This window comes from Protopterus annectens, chromosome 2.part1, assembly GCF_019279795.1.
Source record: "Protopterus annectens isolate FY-2018-M chromosome 2.part1, PAN1.0, whole genome shotgun sequence".
In the NCBI taxonomy this organism is placed as follows: domain Eukaryota; kingdom Metazoa; phylum Chordata; order Ceratodontiformes; family Protopteridae; genus Protopterus; species Protopterus annectens.
Window position 1 is genome coordinate 284,417,734 of NC_056729.1, and position 19,355 is coordinate 284,437,088.

Genomic DNA, 19,355 nt, shown 5'->3' on the forward strand with positions numbered 1-19,355 from the left:
AGGATAAATTAATCTTTACATTAGTGGTGTTCAGTTTGATGCTTTAAACTGGATTTTATAAACCAAAATAAAGGCAGTGAATATCAATTTTGTAATGTATAAACAGCTTATGATATCTTGGCAAACCATTCAAGAAAGACGCATACTGCTAGCAGTATTTTCTTCATTCTTCTGTGAGCTCTCCTATGAGGCTGTGCAGTTCTGTGTTACCTGAATGTTTTGAGATATTTAGATATATGAAAAGTACAATACAAATAGTGTACGAATAATATTCATCATCTCTCTAGCTGCTTTAGCGGTGGTGATGCTGCGGTAGCGTTGTCGCCTCACAGTAAGACGCTGTTTGGTTTGATTCTCAGCTAGAGCGTCTTCTGCGTGGAGACATGCGTGAATGGGCATACCTTCGTTGAAGGTTGTGTCAGGTGTGGTAACTCGGCACGTAAAAATCAACTACCCATCATTAGCGATCCGGAGTTCTGCTGTGGCGACCCCTAACTGGGAAAAGCCGAAAGACACAATCTCTCTAGCTGCTTTAGACAGAGGTCAGAGATCAAGACAGTTTGCCGTCATGTATGCTGCCAAGATAAAATAGTCTGATACCTTGTATGCAGCATGGTTTTGGAATTAATGCAAATATGAACAAACAATATTTCACACCTAGAGGTATCGGGAGGAGGTAACTGCAGAAACACCTAGAGGTGCACTCTGCTGCTGTAATGAGTTAATGTCCGGTTGGCTGATATTTTTAGCTTTCATATTGGATTTTAGGTATGTTCACTAGCTCCCACGAGCTATGCAGGGCATTTTTAAAAGAAACCTTTTTGCCGAGACCACCAATAAGAGATCTGTTCACTCTTTGGGATTTAGGTTTTGTATTGTAGGCAGTCAAAAAATCTCCTTTTGAAACCAGCCTTCTTTGCAGAACTAAAATACTTCACATGGAAAACTATTTTCCTAGTGACTGACTTCCACCTGAGGAATTTCGGAACTCTGTGCACGTTCATTTTCTCCTCTTTGAGATTACTTATGGGCACTGTCTCTAAGAGCAAATCCATCCTTTATTCCCTAAGTGGCTTTTTCACAGCAGATTCCTCTACCTGTTCTCTTCCCAAATTATGGAAACAAAGTACCATATATTCTGCATACCTTGGATGTGCATAAACAATTGCACTTCTATCTTACACAGTAGAATCAGTTAGGAAATATTAGCAACTTTTTGTTTCCTTTGCTCAAAAGACATTGGGGGGAGGGGGGTCCAAGTGTCATTTTCAATGTGGCTGTCAGACGGCATTGCCTTTATATACACTGGAAAACAAATCTTTCTGGTAAACTAAGCTTATTCTTCTAGCTTCTTTTTTTCAATCGTTTGCATCTTTCTTCAAAGTCTCTTCACTAGATATTTGTGACACTGACATCTGATCTTCCATGCATACCTTTATCGAACATTACAGGTTGGACTGCATCTCCAGGGCCAAAGTGTCTTTTGGTGCTACTGTTCTGAGGGGTCCTCTGTCATAGCTTGGGATTCTGACCTACACGTCAGATCAGATGGACTGAATGTATAGGATATGAAGGTTATACTCTTACCATAAGAGTAGACTCATTCCAGTTTCCAATAGGGCAACCATTCCTCCATCTCCTTTCCCCTATTCTGTAAGACCTGAAGGATCTGTCTTGTAGGTCATTAAGCATGTGTTGAGTAGAGGTGATTTATAACTAGGGTCTTAAGGTGCCAAATGAGATCTGTGGTAAGGGTTGGGAGGGGTGGCCTAATGGTTAAGGTGTTTGCCTTGCAAACACCAGGTGCAGGGTTTGTGTCTCACAAGGGATAATTGGCTAGGCTTAAAATGGCTCACAAGGACAGTTAGCCTAGTACTAATCTATGAACCTATATAATAAAGGGATGTACAGCAGAGTGATGTCTGACTAGCAGTTTGAGGACACACATGCATCAGACAGACTGAAATAAAATTATCTGTCATTACGGTAAGTCCATAACTTTCACTTTTACAGCATCTCTTCCAAGTCTGGGGCATCTGTAGCAGTTGGTAGTTTTATACTTGCATACTTAGCCTGTATTTTGGGGTATGGATATTAAATGCTTTATTTTTAGCTCAGATCTTTACATAGACTTGTCCAAGTCTGGTGGATGTACTGTGAGGGGTAGGGTGTGATACATTTATTTCATGCGTTTCTGTAAGTGTTATTTTTAGTATAGACTTTTTGTATTTAGATATTTAAGACCTGGTAGTTGAGCATTAAAATATGCATTCATTTTCATTTGGATTCTAGATCTGTGAGTGTCCCAGAGGCAGCTGTGAAGCATACCCTTAGCACCGGAAAATGAGTGAACTTGATCAGTTGCGTCAAGAAGCTGAGCAGCTCAAGAACCAGATCAGAGTATGTACATGTTCTTAAATTTTTATAGTGTGATGGGGATTTATGTTGAGAGGTACCTGTCTCAAGTCTTGTGGGTGGTAAGATACATCTCACAAAACTAGACTGCACATAGTGCATCATTCTCCATTATAAAGGCAGTAATTGGTTGTGTGTATAATTTAATTTGATTCATAGTCCTTTACACTGTATCTCATAGTAAGTGTTAGTCTCTCAGAATTTCACTTCTGATATATTGGGCATAAGGTTACACCTTTTAGATGGGCTATAGCTTTAGGATACATTCTGAAAAAAGGCATACTTTTATGAAAATAGGAGAAGTATTGTCTAACAAAAGCTAGTAGTAGTGAAATGAAGGAAGTCTATTGTCAAAATGAGATGTGTACATTGTTAGTCTAATTAGCTTTTCTTTACCACTGACTTTGCTTGTTCATAGTTACATGATGGTATACCTTACTCCTTATCAAAGTCTTTTCCTCCGAGGGGATTGGGATGAAAATTTTCACTAATGCACATTAACTCTTGAACTGTAACAGAGTTTGACACACACGAGAAGAATGGTGATGCTGCACAGAAACCTGATGACGTAAGCTTGCTGACATGCATTCTACTTAAGTCCAGTCATTGTCTTTACCAGGATGTGTGCAAGAGTTTTAGAAAAAGGAATTACTGGTGATGGTGATTGAGTTTATTATTGCTGGGGAGAAGGTTTGGGTGATTTTATTTGCAGTTTGTCAGCAGTTAAAGCCAGAACTTAATTGGCTGGTGACAAATGTTTTTTAATGTCCTCCACAAGCTACCCATCAGTGATGACATTGCTTTTACTGTATAGAGAAGAAAAAAGTGGAGCCAGCAAACGTTGATCCAAATAGATCCAAACCATCCAACAGTCATCCAGGTAGCGTCGCCAAATGTCAATGTTTTCTAGAAAGATGTTATGGCAATCGTATATAAGATGGTGTTGTACAAAACTGCGATAAAATTAATAAATCCAAACAGTTTTCTAGTAGGAACTGTTCACAGGTATATGACATCAATTTTTTCGCAAACTGTAGTAGTGATTGGATTATTTACATGGCCAGTTGTCACTGTGGCGCATTTTACATAGGACAAACTTCACGACCATTTAGAATTAGAATATCAGAGCATACTAGTAACATTCGTAATAAGAAAACTAGTAGTGCACTGTATAAACATCTTTTGGTACACAATACTGCCAAATTCACTTTCATTACTATTGAAATTATATCAGGAAACAGGACCAACAAAATAGGATGGCACCAAATTCTCAATAACAAAGAGAAGAAATGGATAATTAAACTTGGGGGATTATTCCCACCTGGTCTCAATGAGAATTTATGACCCACCAATAGGGAGTTAGATGCCTCTATATCAGTTTATCACATTTATGCTATGTTTAAATACAGTGAAGAAGGTTGTGTTTTTCTACCGAAACCGGTCTGTAACATAAATGTGTAGGTTTATTAACCTTTCACAATAAAATTTTGATCTATTTGGATCAACGTTTGCTGGCTCCACTTTTTTCTTCTCTATACAGTTGATTCGAGGGCCGTGCAGCTGCTCACCGTGCAGGAATTTCTTTTTTTATTGCTTTTACTGTGTCATTTACCTTGCTGCTGCTTCTGCCAAAATTTTTAGCCATAGATAACTGCTTTGTGGTGGTTGTATGAGATTTTGCTGCTGATCATTATTGATCACTGTTGCAGCAGCCGTAGCTATACATGTTTTATCCTGCCAAGAATATAACAGCCAGCTAGCTTCAGGTCACTTTCCACTTGGCCAGACAGTAATGCAACTCGAGCTGAGCTGACTGAAAGACAAGTTTGGCACCAAGCTTCAGAGCTTTACTTCCACTGAAGAGTATGCTTCTCTGAGGCTTTTGAGTATCAACAGTCGACTTGTGCATTCCTTGGTTGGACAGAAGTTCCCTTTTGTGAAAACCTTCCATTTTATTTATTTATTTTTTTACTGAAGCTTTATTACTTTCCTATTCAGGAAAGTTATTTTAAAACTAGGAGTGTTGTAGTTTAACGGATTGTCTTGGGGCTGTAACATAATTTTAAACTGAGCAATCATTTGTCAGTTTAAAAGTAGTGTTATTGGATATTTATTGTGGAGAACTGGTGTTTATTTAAAGGTTGTGGGGGTGCCATAGAGTTTCAAAATGCTTTTTACTGTTTTTATTTTTTCTTCTGTTAAAACAAAAAAGGGAACTGTTGTGGAATTTTACTGGCATTGTTGCTTGTTTTCTCCAGGATAGGAGTACTGTTTTGATTTAACTATGGAACAAATTGTTCCTCTCATGGTTGGTCCTTCCAGCCACAAAAAAAGAAAAAGTTAAGCGAGTAGCCTTTGCCACCACAGCTGGCTTGCGATTTGCATTAGTCGCAGGTGGGTGACTCTGCTGTGGCCATTTATTGTACTTCAGACCACTCATCATTTACCCCAGTTCACTGTGGTGTAGCACCTACAGCCACTATGGATCCTCTGTGGCTGTTGAATCCCCTTAGTGGGCAAGGGAGAAGAATCACTCTTGTCAGTCCTGGGAGAAGGGAGGGAACAGGGAGGGCTTCCCTGTTGTGTTAGAATGCTATGATGTTCATCGTGTTACACTGCTGCAGTCATTACACGTGGGTTATCCTGCCATCAGGTGGTCCCACAGTCGGCCAGAGTTCCAAAGTCTTGGTCCGGCTTCGGTTGCTGTCGCTTCTTCCCTGACGTCAGTGCGCCAGGGGTATATAAGATGCATCCGACGCCATTTTCGTCAGTCTTTCTTGCTGCGTGGTGCCCGAAGCAAAAGCAGTTCGCAAGTGCCGGTCGGCCGACTCATGAGATTTTTGAAGTCTAATTTCAGATCCGAAGTCTTTAGTAAAGCTAAGTACCCCGTTGGGGAAACTTTTTTCTTGCCTCAGACCGATGTCAGAAAAAGTTAATAATTATATTTCTTGTGGGAAGCAAATACCTCATAAGGACTTCCACTCTTACTGTATTCCATGCCTAGGCCCGTCACTAGTTGTCAGTTTTGTGCTAGATTTAACAAACGCACTATAAAACGATGTTTTGATTTTGCTTTGCACTACTTTGGCCCGAAGGTTCAATTATACAATGCCGTCGGAACAACCGACGACCGCAATTCTTAAAAAAAAAAAACACAAAGACAAGGATAAAGACAGGCATCCGAGGTCCAAAACCGATGACGAAACCTCTTCTAGGCCAGTCGCCGGTCCGCCGGTTCTCAGTGAGGCACTTGCGCAGCCCCTGACACGCGCTACCGCAGAGCCACAGGCCGCCTCCGAATCCCACGTGGAGACAACTAGGCCTCTGGAAACTCAAGATATTGGGCCTACGGAATCTCATCCCTCAGATGGGTCCGGAGCCGCTGAGCAGGCATCGGCTCCTGAAGGTGTTTTCAGACCTTCGCAACTAACCATTAAAGCAACAGCCAAGACAAAAACACCATTAAAGACAAAGAAGCAAGTACAGCATTCTCCTGGACAGTCCTCCATGCCTAAGAAACAGATGTTCATAATGGCCAAAGACCTCCTTACTCTAATCAGGGGTTCCCATCCCCCTCCTGAGAAAAGGCCTAGGCAGGATACAGACTATGATTCCTCTGATCAGGTCTCCATTTTCTCTGATTCTTCTTCAGACCAGGGATACTCTCTACCCCCTATGAGGACTCTGATGCTGAAGATCTGTCCCTTCAGCCTCTCCTCCTGAGGATTAGTCTTGGGGAAACTTTACGTACCATGAGGGAGCATTTCCATTGGGGAAGTCAGGATTACTCAGAATCCAAGAAAAGGCTCCGGGACTTACTTTTATTGTCTCAGCACAGGCCCCTGGCTATTCTGCCTGTGTTAGATATTGTAAATGTATTCTCTGAATCCAGCTTATCTCCTGATTCTTTGCCCCCTGCACCAGCCAAGCCAGATAGGTGGTATAGAGTCCCTGACTCTCACAAGTTTCTTTATAAAACCCCTTCTGCTGACCCAGAAACCATTTCCCAGGGTCCCAAAGGGGTTAAGGCTTCCATTGCAAAAAATCCAGTCCCATCTAACAGAGATTCTAGACTCTAGAGCATTGGATAGATGGGGGAAGAAAGTTTACATGCAACTTTAGTAGTAAGGGCTTTAAATTGCCAGTTTCACATGCTTAAGTACCAACAATATTTAATGGCTCAGTTAAAACAGAAAATGCTTGCAATCTCAGAAGCTCCTGACTATAACGAAATGCAGGATTTATTGCATGCAGTTGAACAGGTGGGAAAACATACTCTGCAATGTGGTTTTGATTCTTTAGAGGCCTCTTGCAGACCGGCAGTTACAGGTTCTGTGATTCAAAGACATGCTTGGTTAAAAGAACAGAGTTTACCTAATCATGTTAAGGCAAAATTACTGGATGCTCCTTTACAGCATGATACCTTGTTTGGTGTTAAGGCAGAAGAGGTGTTAAAGAAAATGGAGGATAAAGCTAAATCTATGCAAACAGTCAAAGATTTCTTACAGGTGCAGCCACCTCGATTTAGCAGAAATTGGCCTACAAAGAATTGGCCATTTCCAGTGTCAGACAGGCCACAGAGAGGCAGATACAGACGCCCAAGAGGCAGATCTCAACCCCAAGGCTCTAACAGACAATGACAGTGGGGTACCTCAACCCAAAAAGGAGGGGAGGACAAGTCTCAACCTTACAGGAAACAGTCCCAATGACTTCCCCCTTCATATGCCAAGCACTTCCCTTTTGGCAGCCCCCTTAGGGGGGGAAGCTAGCAGTTTTCTCACAAACTTGGCAAACTATCACCCAAGACAAATGGGTTCTGAATATTGTGTCTCAAGGTTACAGGTTCCACTTTCACACTTTACTAAGGCTAAAAGGAATGCCAGACCTGCCACAAAATCAGTGGGCAGAGGCTCAAAAACAAATTTCAGCCCTCATGGACATGAGAGCTATTCAAAAAGTACCACAGCAGGAACAAGGACAAGGTTTTTATTCAAGACTCTTCCTGGTCCCCAGAAAAGACATGGAGACCCATACTAGACCTTTCAACTCTAAATACTTACCTGGACGTTCTGAAATTCAGAATGTTGACACTACAGCAGCTTCTTCCCATGCTGGGCAAGAAGGCTTGGCTTGTTACTTTGGACCTCAGAGGCATTCCTGCATGTCCCTATCGGACAAGATTGCAGAGGATACCTCAGATTCAAAGCTGGTACAATGCACTACCAATTCTCTGCACTGCCCTTTGTAAAGACCCTGGGCGCAGTAGATAAGACAAAGTGCCTGGCACCAGTAATTGCATTTTGCAGACAAAAAGGAATTCAAATATATCCATACCTGGACGACTACCTCATTCAAGCAGAGAGAAAGGACATTCTTCTAAAGCATCTGGCGTTTGTAAAAAGGTTGCTAATTTCTCTAGGGTACACAGTAAACGAAAATAAGTCAAAACTAGTGCCCTCACAACGGATAATATTCCTGGGAGCTTGAATACAACGGCCCAGATGGCTTATCTCACGCCAGACAAACAAGGACAACTGACTCAATATTTTCAATTACTGGCAAAAAAAGTCCCATCTCCCTGCAAGAAAAATTCTGCAGGCCCTGGGATTCATGGCATCCTGCATACTACTAATTCCATATGCAAGACTGCATATGAGGAAATTACAATGGTACCTAAAAAGTGTTTGGACTCAACACACTCACAGTTTAGAAGCAGTAATACCAATAATTCCCTGCCTACAACATGAGTTTCGATGGTGGGCACAGGCATGTCACCTCAACAAGGGTCAGCCTTTCACTCTACCCACAGCCAGGCAGACTCTAACAACAGATGCTTCGGATTACGCCCGGGGAGGACACATGGCAGGAAAATGTATTCAGGGCAAAAAGAGATGTTGGCTGTTCAAAATGCCCTAACAACTTTCAATGACCTTCTGCATCCAGGACGATTATTATTAAAGACAGACAACACCACAGTAATGTGGTACAAAAACAAGCAAGGGGGCACTCATTCTTATCCCCTATGCAGGCAAGCCATGACCTTGTGGAACACAGCTTTAACTTATCAAGTTAATCTGCAAGCACAATTCGTGCCAGCAAAGAAAAATACTCTGGCAGACGATCTAAGCAGAAATATCATGGACCCTCACGAATGGAAATTGAATCCACAAATCTTCAGCATGGTAACGCAAAAATGGGGGTGCCCAGACCTAGATGTTTTTGCCTACCCACTGAATTGCCAACTACAAAAATTCTGCACAAGGACCTACCACACACAAGCATGGAAAGTGGATGCTCTTTTGTTCATCTGGAAAAGCCAAAAAGTTTGCCTTCCCACCACTGCCTCTCCTTTCAAAGGTACTTCTAAAAGCCAGACAAGAAAAAACACAGATGATCCTGATTGCTCCAGACTGGCCACGCCAGCACTGGTACCCAATCTTAAAAAACTTAGTTCAAGGCCCACCATGGATTTTGCCTCAAATTTCACACCACCTGACAACAAAACAATCAGATCCTGCACGGTCAGCTCAAACCCCTAAACCTGGCTGCATGGCAGATTCATTAGTCAAACGGGCAACACCTCTCTCTAAAGCTGTTATGGATGTAATTTGGAGGCCAGGAGGCCTAGCACCAGGAAATCTTACTCAGAAAAATGGAAGAGATTATGTGCCTGGAACCAGGCTCAAAGCCTTGACCCTCTTGTCCCAAACATTCCTCAGATTTTACAATAATTAACTGAGATGCTGGGCAAAGGCCTATCCTTCTCATCCATTAAAATCCACGCCTCTGCCATTTCAGCACATTACAACACAGATCCTCCTTTATTCTCTTATCCCTTACTAAAGCAGTACCTCAGACGGGCTAAAAACATAAGACCGCCCCGGAGAGCACCAAATTGGGACCTCAATTTTGTTTTGGAAAATCTGACCTTGCCACCTTTTGAGCCAGCCAATGCAGCCGATCTGAAATTTTTATCATGGAAAACAGCTCTGCTCTGGCAGTAACTTCAAGCACGAAGAGTCTCAGAGCTACAGGCATTAATGGCAGTGGAACATTTTATAATTTTTCATCAGGACAGAGTTTCTTTAAGGAGAAACCCTACCTTTATGCCAAAGGTGGTATCCAGTGTGGCTCTTAACCAAACCATCCATTTGCCTACTTTTTATCCAAACCCCCAGAATAAAGGGGAGAAACTTCTGCACTTTTCGGACATACACAGGCAGCTGTGCTTCTACTTGGACAAAACAAAAGCTTTCAGGAAGACTGAGCAACTGTTTGTAGCATATGCTGCAGGATCATAGGGCAAGGCCATCTCAAAGCAGACTTTTTCCAAATAGATAGGACATTGTATTCGTTACTGCTACACACAGCATGGAAAATCAGTCCCTAATAACATTAGGCCACAGTCTACCAGAGCAACGGCCACTTCAACAGCCTTTCTCAGAGGAGTACCAACCAAGGAAAGTTTGGAGGCTGCAACTTGGAGTTCAGTGCACACCTTTACCAAGCATTACCACTTGCCTCTTCAGTCTAAATCCAGAGCAGGATTTGCTACTGCAGTTCTGCAGGGCCTCATAGCCAATCCTAACTCTTTATAGACCAGCCACCCAGCCTTAGCTTTGGGATTCTACCCAAGTGTAATGACTGCAGCAGTGTAACATGATGAACATAGTACAGTTTTGTACCTACTGTAAATGTAGATGTTCGAGTGTTCACACTGCTGCAGTCCAGGTTACCCTCCCTCCACCCCCTCTGTCTTAGCTGGACTTACCTATACCTTTCTATCCTATACAACCTTTGTGGTGTATTTGCTTGTAACTGAAGGTATTGTTTTTATTTTTTATATATGTTTTATTGGCAATATGTATTGCCTACCTACTTGGGGGCACCTGACATCTGGGGCAAGAAAAACTGAAGAAAATGGCGTTGGATGCATCTTCTATACCCCTGGTGCACTGATGTCAGGGAAGAAGAGACGGCAACCAACGCCGGACCAAGACTTTGGAACTCTGGCCAACTGCGGGACCGCCTGATGGCAGGATAAACCCAAGTGTAATGACTGCAGCAGTGTGAACACTTTAACATCTACATTTATGGTAGGTACAAAACTGTACTTTCTTCCTGGGGAAGTGGTGGCTACCATTGTTCAGCACAGTTGGCCCCATTTTTCCTGTAAAATAAAAAAAGCAGAACACCAAACGTGTATCTACTCCTCTTCAAATTTCTTTGGATAGGAGTATTTTACTGGGACTGGCTCAGGGTTTGATTTAGACTGTTGATCCTTCTTGTAAGTAGCTCCAGTAAAAGAAAGAGGGATAGCTCCTTTCCTATAAATATTCAAGGTTCTTAATCTGAACAGGAAGATGCAGGGACGAATTCAGGGTTTTGTCCTCTGGTTTCAGTTTCAGACTGAGTGCTGCCTTTGATTCTACCTGTGGGTTGTTTTGTTTTCTGTGAGATTTTTACTAGAATGTCCCAGTGTTTTCAGTGAGAAAAACTGTGGTTTCTCAGTACCTAAAACAATACTGAATTGTTACAGTAGAATTTTCTAGACCTTACACCCATTCTTCCTGTCATGTCTGCTTTAGAGGATGTGACTTACTGCCTGCAGTTTTCCTGGTAGTCCGCCAGCTGTCCCTGAAAAGGCAGATGGGATGCATAATGTCAGTAAGTCTCTTAAGTTTAATACACTTCTCAAGTCTGACCCACCAACTATAGCTTTAGTTGACTCTTCTGCTGCTAAGCATGTGGTTAATTTTAGATGTGATAGTGTTCAATCTCGCCGATTGTTCTTACACATGGGTTCGGAGCCGATCCTCGGCTCCGTGTCGGCCGCTTGCAAGCTCTGCATCGAGAAGAAGCTCGAGACAATCTAATACCCACAATCCCCCTCTGCCTTTACCTCAGATCTAGTTTGCCGCTGCTGCGTTCGCATCGCTGGGAGCTAGCTCGAGCATCTTAAGTTAAGATATAACTTATTTTGTTATATTTTATTGAATAATTTGTTCTCATAGATAACAGAAAGGATTAGTTGATATACTGAGTGTATATGTGTTTGAGTAGGTTAAATTCTCGGTACCGTTAATTTTATTAATTGGTTAGAGTTTTTCGGGGCCTACCAACCCTACTTAAATTTGACACCGGACTTGACATTTTAATCGGATTTGACTTTTTTTCACCGGATTTGACTATTGTACTGGACTTGACTCTTATCTTACTTGAAAAATGTCTGATAAAGTGAAATCAGGTTTTAAGCGTCGTCAGTGTGGCCAAAAAATGTCAGTGACTGACAACCATAGTTCCTGCGTCTACTGCCTTGGCCCTCTCCACTTACAAGAGGACTGCTCAATCTGTCACTCTTTTAGTGGGAGGGTCATGACAGATAGGCGCAGGAAACTCATGGACAGAGGATTATTAAAACCTTCTTTTCAGGAGGCTCTGGATGCTTCTGACCAGGCATCGAAATCCTCGAAGGAATCGAAGGCGTCGGAGCCCAAGGCATCGGGTCCGGGCTCTTGAGTAAAGTTAGATCACCGGTTCCACAGACTTGGGCCGAGTGTTCAACTGGTGTCGGTTCCTGAGCCTCGAGTCTTGGAACCGGTGATGGAGCTCCCTCCTTCGACTTTATTGAGGTCGGTTCCGTCTTCGGTTCCTTCGACCCGTTCTTCTTCCAAACTCTCCGATGTCGATGTGGATCGTGTGGTGCAGAAGTTATTGGAGCATTCGGCCTGTCCAAACTTATTTCAGTTTCCACCCAGTTGGTGTCGAAACTTGAAGGCCTCCCAGTGTCTCCATCCATTCCTCCTCCGAGACCTGTCCAGTCTTTGGAGCCTGAAGAGGTTGATCTTCTGATTGTGGAGCCCTCGGGTCCAGAACCGTCTTTTTCTCGGTCTGTTCCTCTCACCTCGACTCCGTCAGACCCGATACCGAGTCTCGAGCCGACGATCTGTCCTGGTTCCGGGGCGAGTCGAACCGGCGTTTGGTTCCGACTCTTCCCTCGGGCCTCGGCGCGGATCGATTCGGCTCCGTCCTCGGGGTCGATGCCTTCGTTGCCTGTTTCGGGGATTCTTCCCATTTCTTCGGAACTGGGAGATTCTTCGATTCGGGACCCGGGGGCTTTCGACGTAATGAGGAAGGTGTTGTCTACCCAGACAACCACGTCAGTGGAAGCAACCTCTCCTCCCCATAAAGGGCCGATGTTCTTCGTCTTCCCTTGCTGCAGTCCTGACTATTGGGTATAGTCCGCGTCCCAGTCGGCCCGAATACCAGAGTATAAGGCTGACGTCGGTCATGGCGCCTTAGACTGACGTCAGTACGTCAGGGTACTAATGCGCATGACCGACGCCATTTCCTTAGTCTTTTTTGCCGCATGGTCCGATGCAGAAGCAATTTTGCGAGTGCAGGTTGGCGTTCTGAGATTTTCCGAAACCGGAGTTTCAGACCGAAACAGAGTTGGCTAAGTAACCCGTTAGAACATTTTGGTTTTTTCTTGCCTCAGTATTTTACCGGATGTCAGAAAAAGTGAATAACTGTATTTCTTGTGGGAAGCAGATACCGCATAGGGATTATCATACATTGTGTATACCTTGTTTAGGGCCTGAGCACGACGTTGTTGGTTGCCGCTCTTGTGCTAGATTTAACAAGCGCACTATTAAGAGGAGGCTTGATTGTGCTAGGTTAGTGTTTGGGAAACGTTGCAATTATAATATGCCGTCGGCGCCCGCTTCATCCAAGAAGCGCAAGGACAAAACAGTGAAGCCTAGGGTGAGGAACCGCAGTCCCGGACGTCGGTTCTTTAGAAGGCTCAGGGGAACCAGAGGTTTTGCCAGGAGTCTCTATGGAGTCTCAGGCAGATACTTTACTGTTACAGGATGTGCCCTCTCAGGAGGTAGGCCAGGCTGAGGGGGCTTCTCAGGTAACTGTTCTTCCCTCTCTTCCCAAGGTAGTTAGGGCCTCTCCTTCTGTTGCCAAAGCTTCTTTTAGAGGTAGGCCAAGTTCAGCTTCTGTGGGGGCTTCTCCTAGCATTTCGGGCTCTGTGCCTAAGAAACATATGCTTAAAATGGCAGAAGATTTGATTACTCTGATTAGAGGTTCTATGGGCCCGCCTGATAAGAGGCCTAGGGTGGAACAGGAGTTTGATAGTTTTGAACAGTGTTCACAGGCTTCAGAGTCTTCTGTGGAAGACTTGCAAGAGTTTCCTGCTTATTCTGATTCTGATGTGGATGATTCCACTCCTACAGCTTCTCCTCCTGAGGATTTTTCATTTTCAGAGACTCTTCACTCCATGAGGGAGCACTTTAAATGGGAAGGCCAGGATTACTCTGATTCCAGGAAAAGGCTTAGGGAATTCTTGTTTTACCCCAGCATAGGCCCTTAGCTATTCCTCCTGTGTTGAATGTGGTGGAGGATGTTTTGCAGAGGCTTCCTGAACCCTGACTCCTTGCCTCCTGCTCCTGTTAAGCCTGATAGGTATTATAGGGTGCCCGAAGCTCATAAGTATTTGTTTAAGAGTCCCAGGGCGGACCCAGAAACTGTTTCTCAGGGGCCTAAAGGTGTTAAAGCTTCTGTGGTTAAAAATCCTGTACCCTCTGATAAAGAGGCAAGGGCTTTGGATAGGTGGGGTAAGAAAGTATACTTCTTCCACTCTAGCCATGAGGGCGTTGAATTGTCAGTTTCATATGCTGAAATATCAGAATTATCTCCTTTCTCAATTGAAATCCAAGGTGGATGCTTTGGGGGAAGGTATTGAGTGTAAAGAATTGCTGGATTTGGTTCATGTGTCTGAACAAGTGGGTAAGCATTCTTTGCAGTGTGGTTTTGATGCTGTTCAGGCCTCCTCGAGGGTGGCTGCTACTAGTTCTGTTCTTCGCAGACATGCCTGGTTGAAGGATCAGAATTTAGCTGAGCATGTTAAGACCAGGATTTTGGATGCTCCTTTACAGTCTGATGTGTTGTTTGGACCGCCTGTGGAAGCAGTTTTAAAGAAAATGGAGGACAAAGCTAAGTCTATGCAGACTGTTAAAGATTTTTTGCAGGTGCAGCCTCCGCAGTTTAGTAGAAATTGGCCTGCTAAGGGGTGGACATATCCTGCTTATGGTTCCCAGTCTAGGGGTAGGTCTAGACGTGGTAGGGGCAGGGCTCAAGGTTCGTTTAGGCCTAGATCAGACAGTTCACCTGCTCAGACTTCTGGTGAGGGCAGGGGTCAGTCCTTTCGTAAGCAGAACCAATGACCTGCCTTTTCAGCTGCCAGTGGACTCTCGTCTGGCAGCTCCTTTGGGAGGAAGATTGTCTCTTTTCAAAGAAAATTGGGATTTAATCACTCAAGACAGATGGGTGCTGGATATCATTCATCACGGTTACAGATTTTATTTCCACACAATGCCCCCTTTCAAAGGCATGCCAGACGTTCCTCCTCCACAAAGAAAAGAGGCTCACAAACAAGTTTCTCAGTTACTCCAGATAGGGGCCATTCAGCCAGTCCCTGTATCAGAAAGGGGCTTCGGATTTTATTCTCGCCTGTTCCTAGTACCAAAGAAGGGGAACACGTGGAGACCAATTTTGGATTTATCTATCCTCAACACTTATCTGGACATTCCCAAGTTCAAGATGTTGACGTTACAGCAACTGTTACCTCTGCTGGGCAAGGATCACTGGATGGTAACTTTGGATCTCAAGGAAGCCTACCTTCATGTGCCTATAAGGCTAAGTTGCAGAAAGTTTCTGCGATTTCGAACTGGAGATTTTCATTATCAGTTCTCTGCATTGCCCTTTGGCTTATCTACTGCGCCCAGAGTATTCACAAAGGTTCTGGCTCCAGTGATAGCTTACTTCAGGCTTCAAGGCATTCAAATCTATCCTTACTTGGACGACTGCCTGATTCTGGCTCAAGAAAAGGAAGACCTTCTACAGCATCTGGACTATGTCATAGCAGTGCTAAGATGCCTAGGGTATTCTGTGAACGAAATAAAGTCCAGTCTAGTACCCTCTCAAGACATGTGCTTTCTGGGTGTGAGACTGAATACAGCAGCCCAGATGGCCTTTTTAACCCCGGACAAACAAAAGAGTCTGTCACTTTACTTCCATCAACTATCTCATCAGTCCGTGCTGACTGCAAGGACAGTCCTTCAAGCATTAGGGTTCATGGCATCTTGTATTCTGGTGCTTCCCAATGCCAAACTGCATATGAGGAAGCTGCAATGGTATCTCAAAATGTATGGACACAGCACTGCCAAGATTTCGACACTGTCATTCACATAATACCTTGCCTTCAAAAGGAATTCTTGTGGTGGGCTCAGGAATGTCACCTAAACAAGGGACTCTCTGTGACCCGCCAGAGGCGAGTCAGATTTTAACGACAGATGCCTCGGACACTGCTTGGGGAGCTCATCTAAATGGAAAGTGGATACAAGACAAGTGGCCTGCCAGACTACAGCATCTACATATCAACATGAAGGAGATGTTAGCAGTCCAGTTTGCATTGATGGCGTTCAAGGAGTTACTTCTTCCAGGGCAGGTGTTGATTCTAACAGACAACACAACTGTCATGTGGTACATCAACAAGCAAGGGGGAACACATTCTTATCCTCTATGCAGGCAAGCAATGATTTTATGGGAGACTGCGTTAAGCCTGCAACTGACTCTTCAGGCAAGGTTTCTGCCAGGAGCACAGAACTCCCTAGCAGATGTATTAAGCAGACAAATCATGGATCCCCACGAGTGGAAACTGGATCTTCATGTATTTCAGAAATTGACAGTGTCATGGGGAACTCCAGACATACATCTGTTCGCTTCTCCACTAAACCACCAGCTGCCAAAGTATTGCACAAAGGGGTTTCATCACACAGCTTGGAAAGTGGATGCTCTGTCTTTCAGTTGGAAAAACCTTCATGTCTATGCCTTTCCACCTCTGCCTCTTCTTCCAAAGGTATTATTAAAGGTCAGACAAGACAGGCCAAGGATGATTTTGATAGCTCCAGATTGGCCTCGCAACACTGGTACCCACTTCTAAGGAGTCTTGTAAAGAAGCCTCCATGGCCTTTACCTCTGATTCCTCATCTGTTATCTCAGAAGGACGGTCATCTGCTCAATGTCAAGCTTCAATCTCTTCATCTCACAGCTTGGCATATTCTGTGTTGAAGCACAGCAGGTCTCAGCTTCCTCAACAAGTTTTAAATGTGATTATGGAAGCTAGAAGGCCTAGTACTAGGAGAGTGTACATGAAAAATGGAAGAGATTTTATTTTGGAGTACAGCAAAGAATTTGGAGATTTCAGAGCCTAATTTGAGTGTGGCTCTTCAATATCTTACTGAATTATTGGACAAAGGTTTGTCCTTCTCTTCCATAAAGATTCATGCTGCAGCAATTTCAGCTCACTATGATTGTGACCCACCTTTGTTTTCATCCTTTGTTCAAGCAGTTTCTTAGAGGGGCAAAGAATATAAGACCCCCAATGAGCTCCTACTCCTGCTTGGGATCTCAATTTTGTGTTGGAAAAACTTACTCTACAACCTTTTGAGCCTGCAGCTACTGCTGAATTGAAATATTTGTCATGGAAGACTGCTTTTCTGTTGGCTATTACTTCTGCAAGAAGGGTGTCTGAGTTGCAGGCCCTTATGGCAGTAGAGCCCTTTTGGTTTTCCATAAGGACAGGGTTTCATTACGTACTAATCCTTCCTTTATGCCTAAGGTGGTTTCTAGTGTGGCTTTAAACCAAACTATTCATTTGCCTACGTTTTTTGCAGATCCTCAAAATAAAGGGGAAAAGATTTTGCACACTTTAGATGTACACAGGCAATTGCGTTATTATTTGAGCAGGACTAAAGATTTTAGGCAGTCTCAGCAGTTACTTGTTTCTTTTGCTTTGAGTTCACAGGGCAAGCCTGTCTCAAAACAAACTATTTCTAGGTGGATTGGCTTTTGCATTGCATTTTGTTATTCCCATCATGGCAAAGAGGTTCCAGCTGGGATTAGGCCTCATTCCACTAGGGCTACTGCCACTTCAACAGCATTTCTAAGGGGGGTGGCAACTAAGGATATTCTGGAAGCAGCTACTTGGAGTTCAGTGCATACTTTCTCTAGGCATTATCACCTGCCTATATACTCTAAGACTAGGGCTGGTTTTGCCACAGCTGTTTTACAAGGCATGTTGTCAGCTCCTGCTACTTTATAATTTGCCAGCCTCCCTTACCTCTGCTTTGGGATTCTACCCAATAGTCAGGACTGCAGCAAGGGAAGACGAAGAACATACTACAGTTTTGTACCTACCATAAATGTAGATGTTCGAGGATTCCCTTGCTGCAGTCCAATTTACCCTCCCTCCTTCCCCTCTGTGTTTCAGGGTGGTTGTGTAGGTGAGTTTACATGCTTATATTTTTTATATATATATTGCTGTATATATTGTACATGTTTTTTGGTGCAGGTTGTTTTGGGACTTGTCTTTTTGGGTCTTCTGACATCTGGGGCAAGAAAAGACTGAGGAAATGACGTCGGTCATGCGCATTAGTACCCTGACGGACTGACGTCAGTCTAAGGCGCCATGACCGACGTCAGCCTTATACTCTGGTATTCGGGCCGACTGGGACGCGGACTATACCCAATAGTCAGGACTGCAGCAAGGGAATCCTCGAACATCTACATTTATGGTAGGTACAAAACTGTACTTTATCCTCCTCTGCACCCACGGCCACATCCAAGCGTCGAGCACCAGTGTCTCAGCCACCCCTGGAGGGTGCCCCCTCTTCCTCGGAGGCTGCTTCGGATGCTCCCCACGAAGAAGTCCCTAGGAAAAGATTGTGTAAGAGGAGACACTTGGATTCTCCACAAGAATCCTTGACATCCGATACTGACTTAGATGAGTCAGAAGGGTCCCCTAAGTCACCTTCAGAAGATGTCTCTTTTTCGGACATATTGGAGATCCTGAAACAGAGGTGACTGGCAGTCCCTTCCCCCTTCTGAGGATGAGTCAGTTTTGCTGAAGGCATTCGGTGCTCGCCCTTCTTCCTCCTGGGTCACTCCGCCTTGAATTAATGGAACTTATTGCTCAAGGCGTGGAGGCTCCTGACACAGTGGAACCAGTCCCAAGGAAACCCAATAAATATATCACTGCACCTCAGGACAAGACCTACTTAACAAAAGGAGTTCCAGTGGACGCTATGGTGGTGGCAGCGGCCACGAAAAAGGAGATGTCGGAATCTTCCTCATCTGTCCATCCCCTAATAAAGATTCTAGGACTATGGACAGGTATGCAGCGCATTTTAGTTCAGCGGCTTTTTCCATGCGATCCCTGAACTATTTGACCCATTTTACCGACTACAGAGGGATCTAGTCAAAGAGTTGGGAGATACCCTCCAGGGTACTACAGATGCTGCTGTCTCAGAGAAAGTGACAGCGCAACTTAATACCCTTACATCCATTGTGAACTCGTCCATGAGGCTGATTTCTTACGCAGCCGAAGGTTCGAGTAGGGCAGCAGCTTCAGCGATTGCTCTTCGCAGACAATCCTGGATGCGCTTATGTTCATTTGCGGAAGCCTTCAAGTCTTCCTTTACTAACGCCCCATTTGACGGTGCCACTCTCTTTGGCCCCAAAGTAAAGGAGACCCTTACCCGGTGTGAACAGGAGGGAAAGACTCTGTCTGCTGTCGGAGTCAGTTTTTCCACCCCAACCAGACCGTTCCCCAAAGGGCAACGTGGTGGAAAAATGTGGTTTCGAAAACCCCAAGGATCTTTCCCAGGCACACAGGGTGATGCCCCTTCTAGAGGCAGAGGAGGGGCAGAGGTGGAAGACGCCCTGGCGGCAGAGGGGTCCGCAGCATCAAGGTGACAGGGATACACTCCCTGGTAAACCTTTCCAGCACTCCTGAGAGGAGGCCCGACTGTCCTGCTCTGGAGGCAGTCGGGTCGCTTAGCTTTATACCCTCAGGCCTGGCAAAATATAACTAC

General features: G+C 44.3%; 1 protein-coding gene across 3 annotated transcripts in view; it reads left to right on the top strand.

Annotated features, from left to right (window-relative positions):
* Positions 1 to 19,355, top strand: part of GNB1 (G protein subunit beta 1) — a 1,803,552-nt gene that overhangs the window by 744,430 nt on the left and 1,039,767 nt on the right. For all 3 annotated transcript variants that reach the window (XM_044062129.1, XM_044062128.1, XM_044062130.1), the window contains one exon: positions 2,293 to 2,400. In XM_044062129.1, the coding sequence (XP_043918064.1) occupies positions 2,344 to 2,400 (57 nt within the window). In that variant the 5' untranslated portion in view covers positions 2,293 to 2,343. The remainder of the gene's footprint in view (positions 1 to 2,292; positions 2,401 to 19,355) is intronic.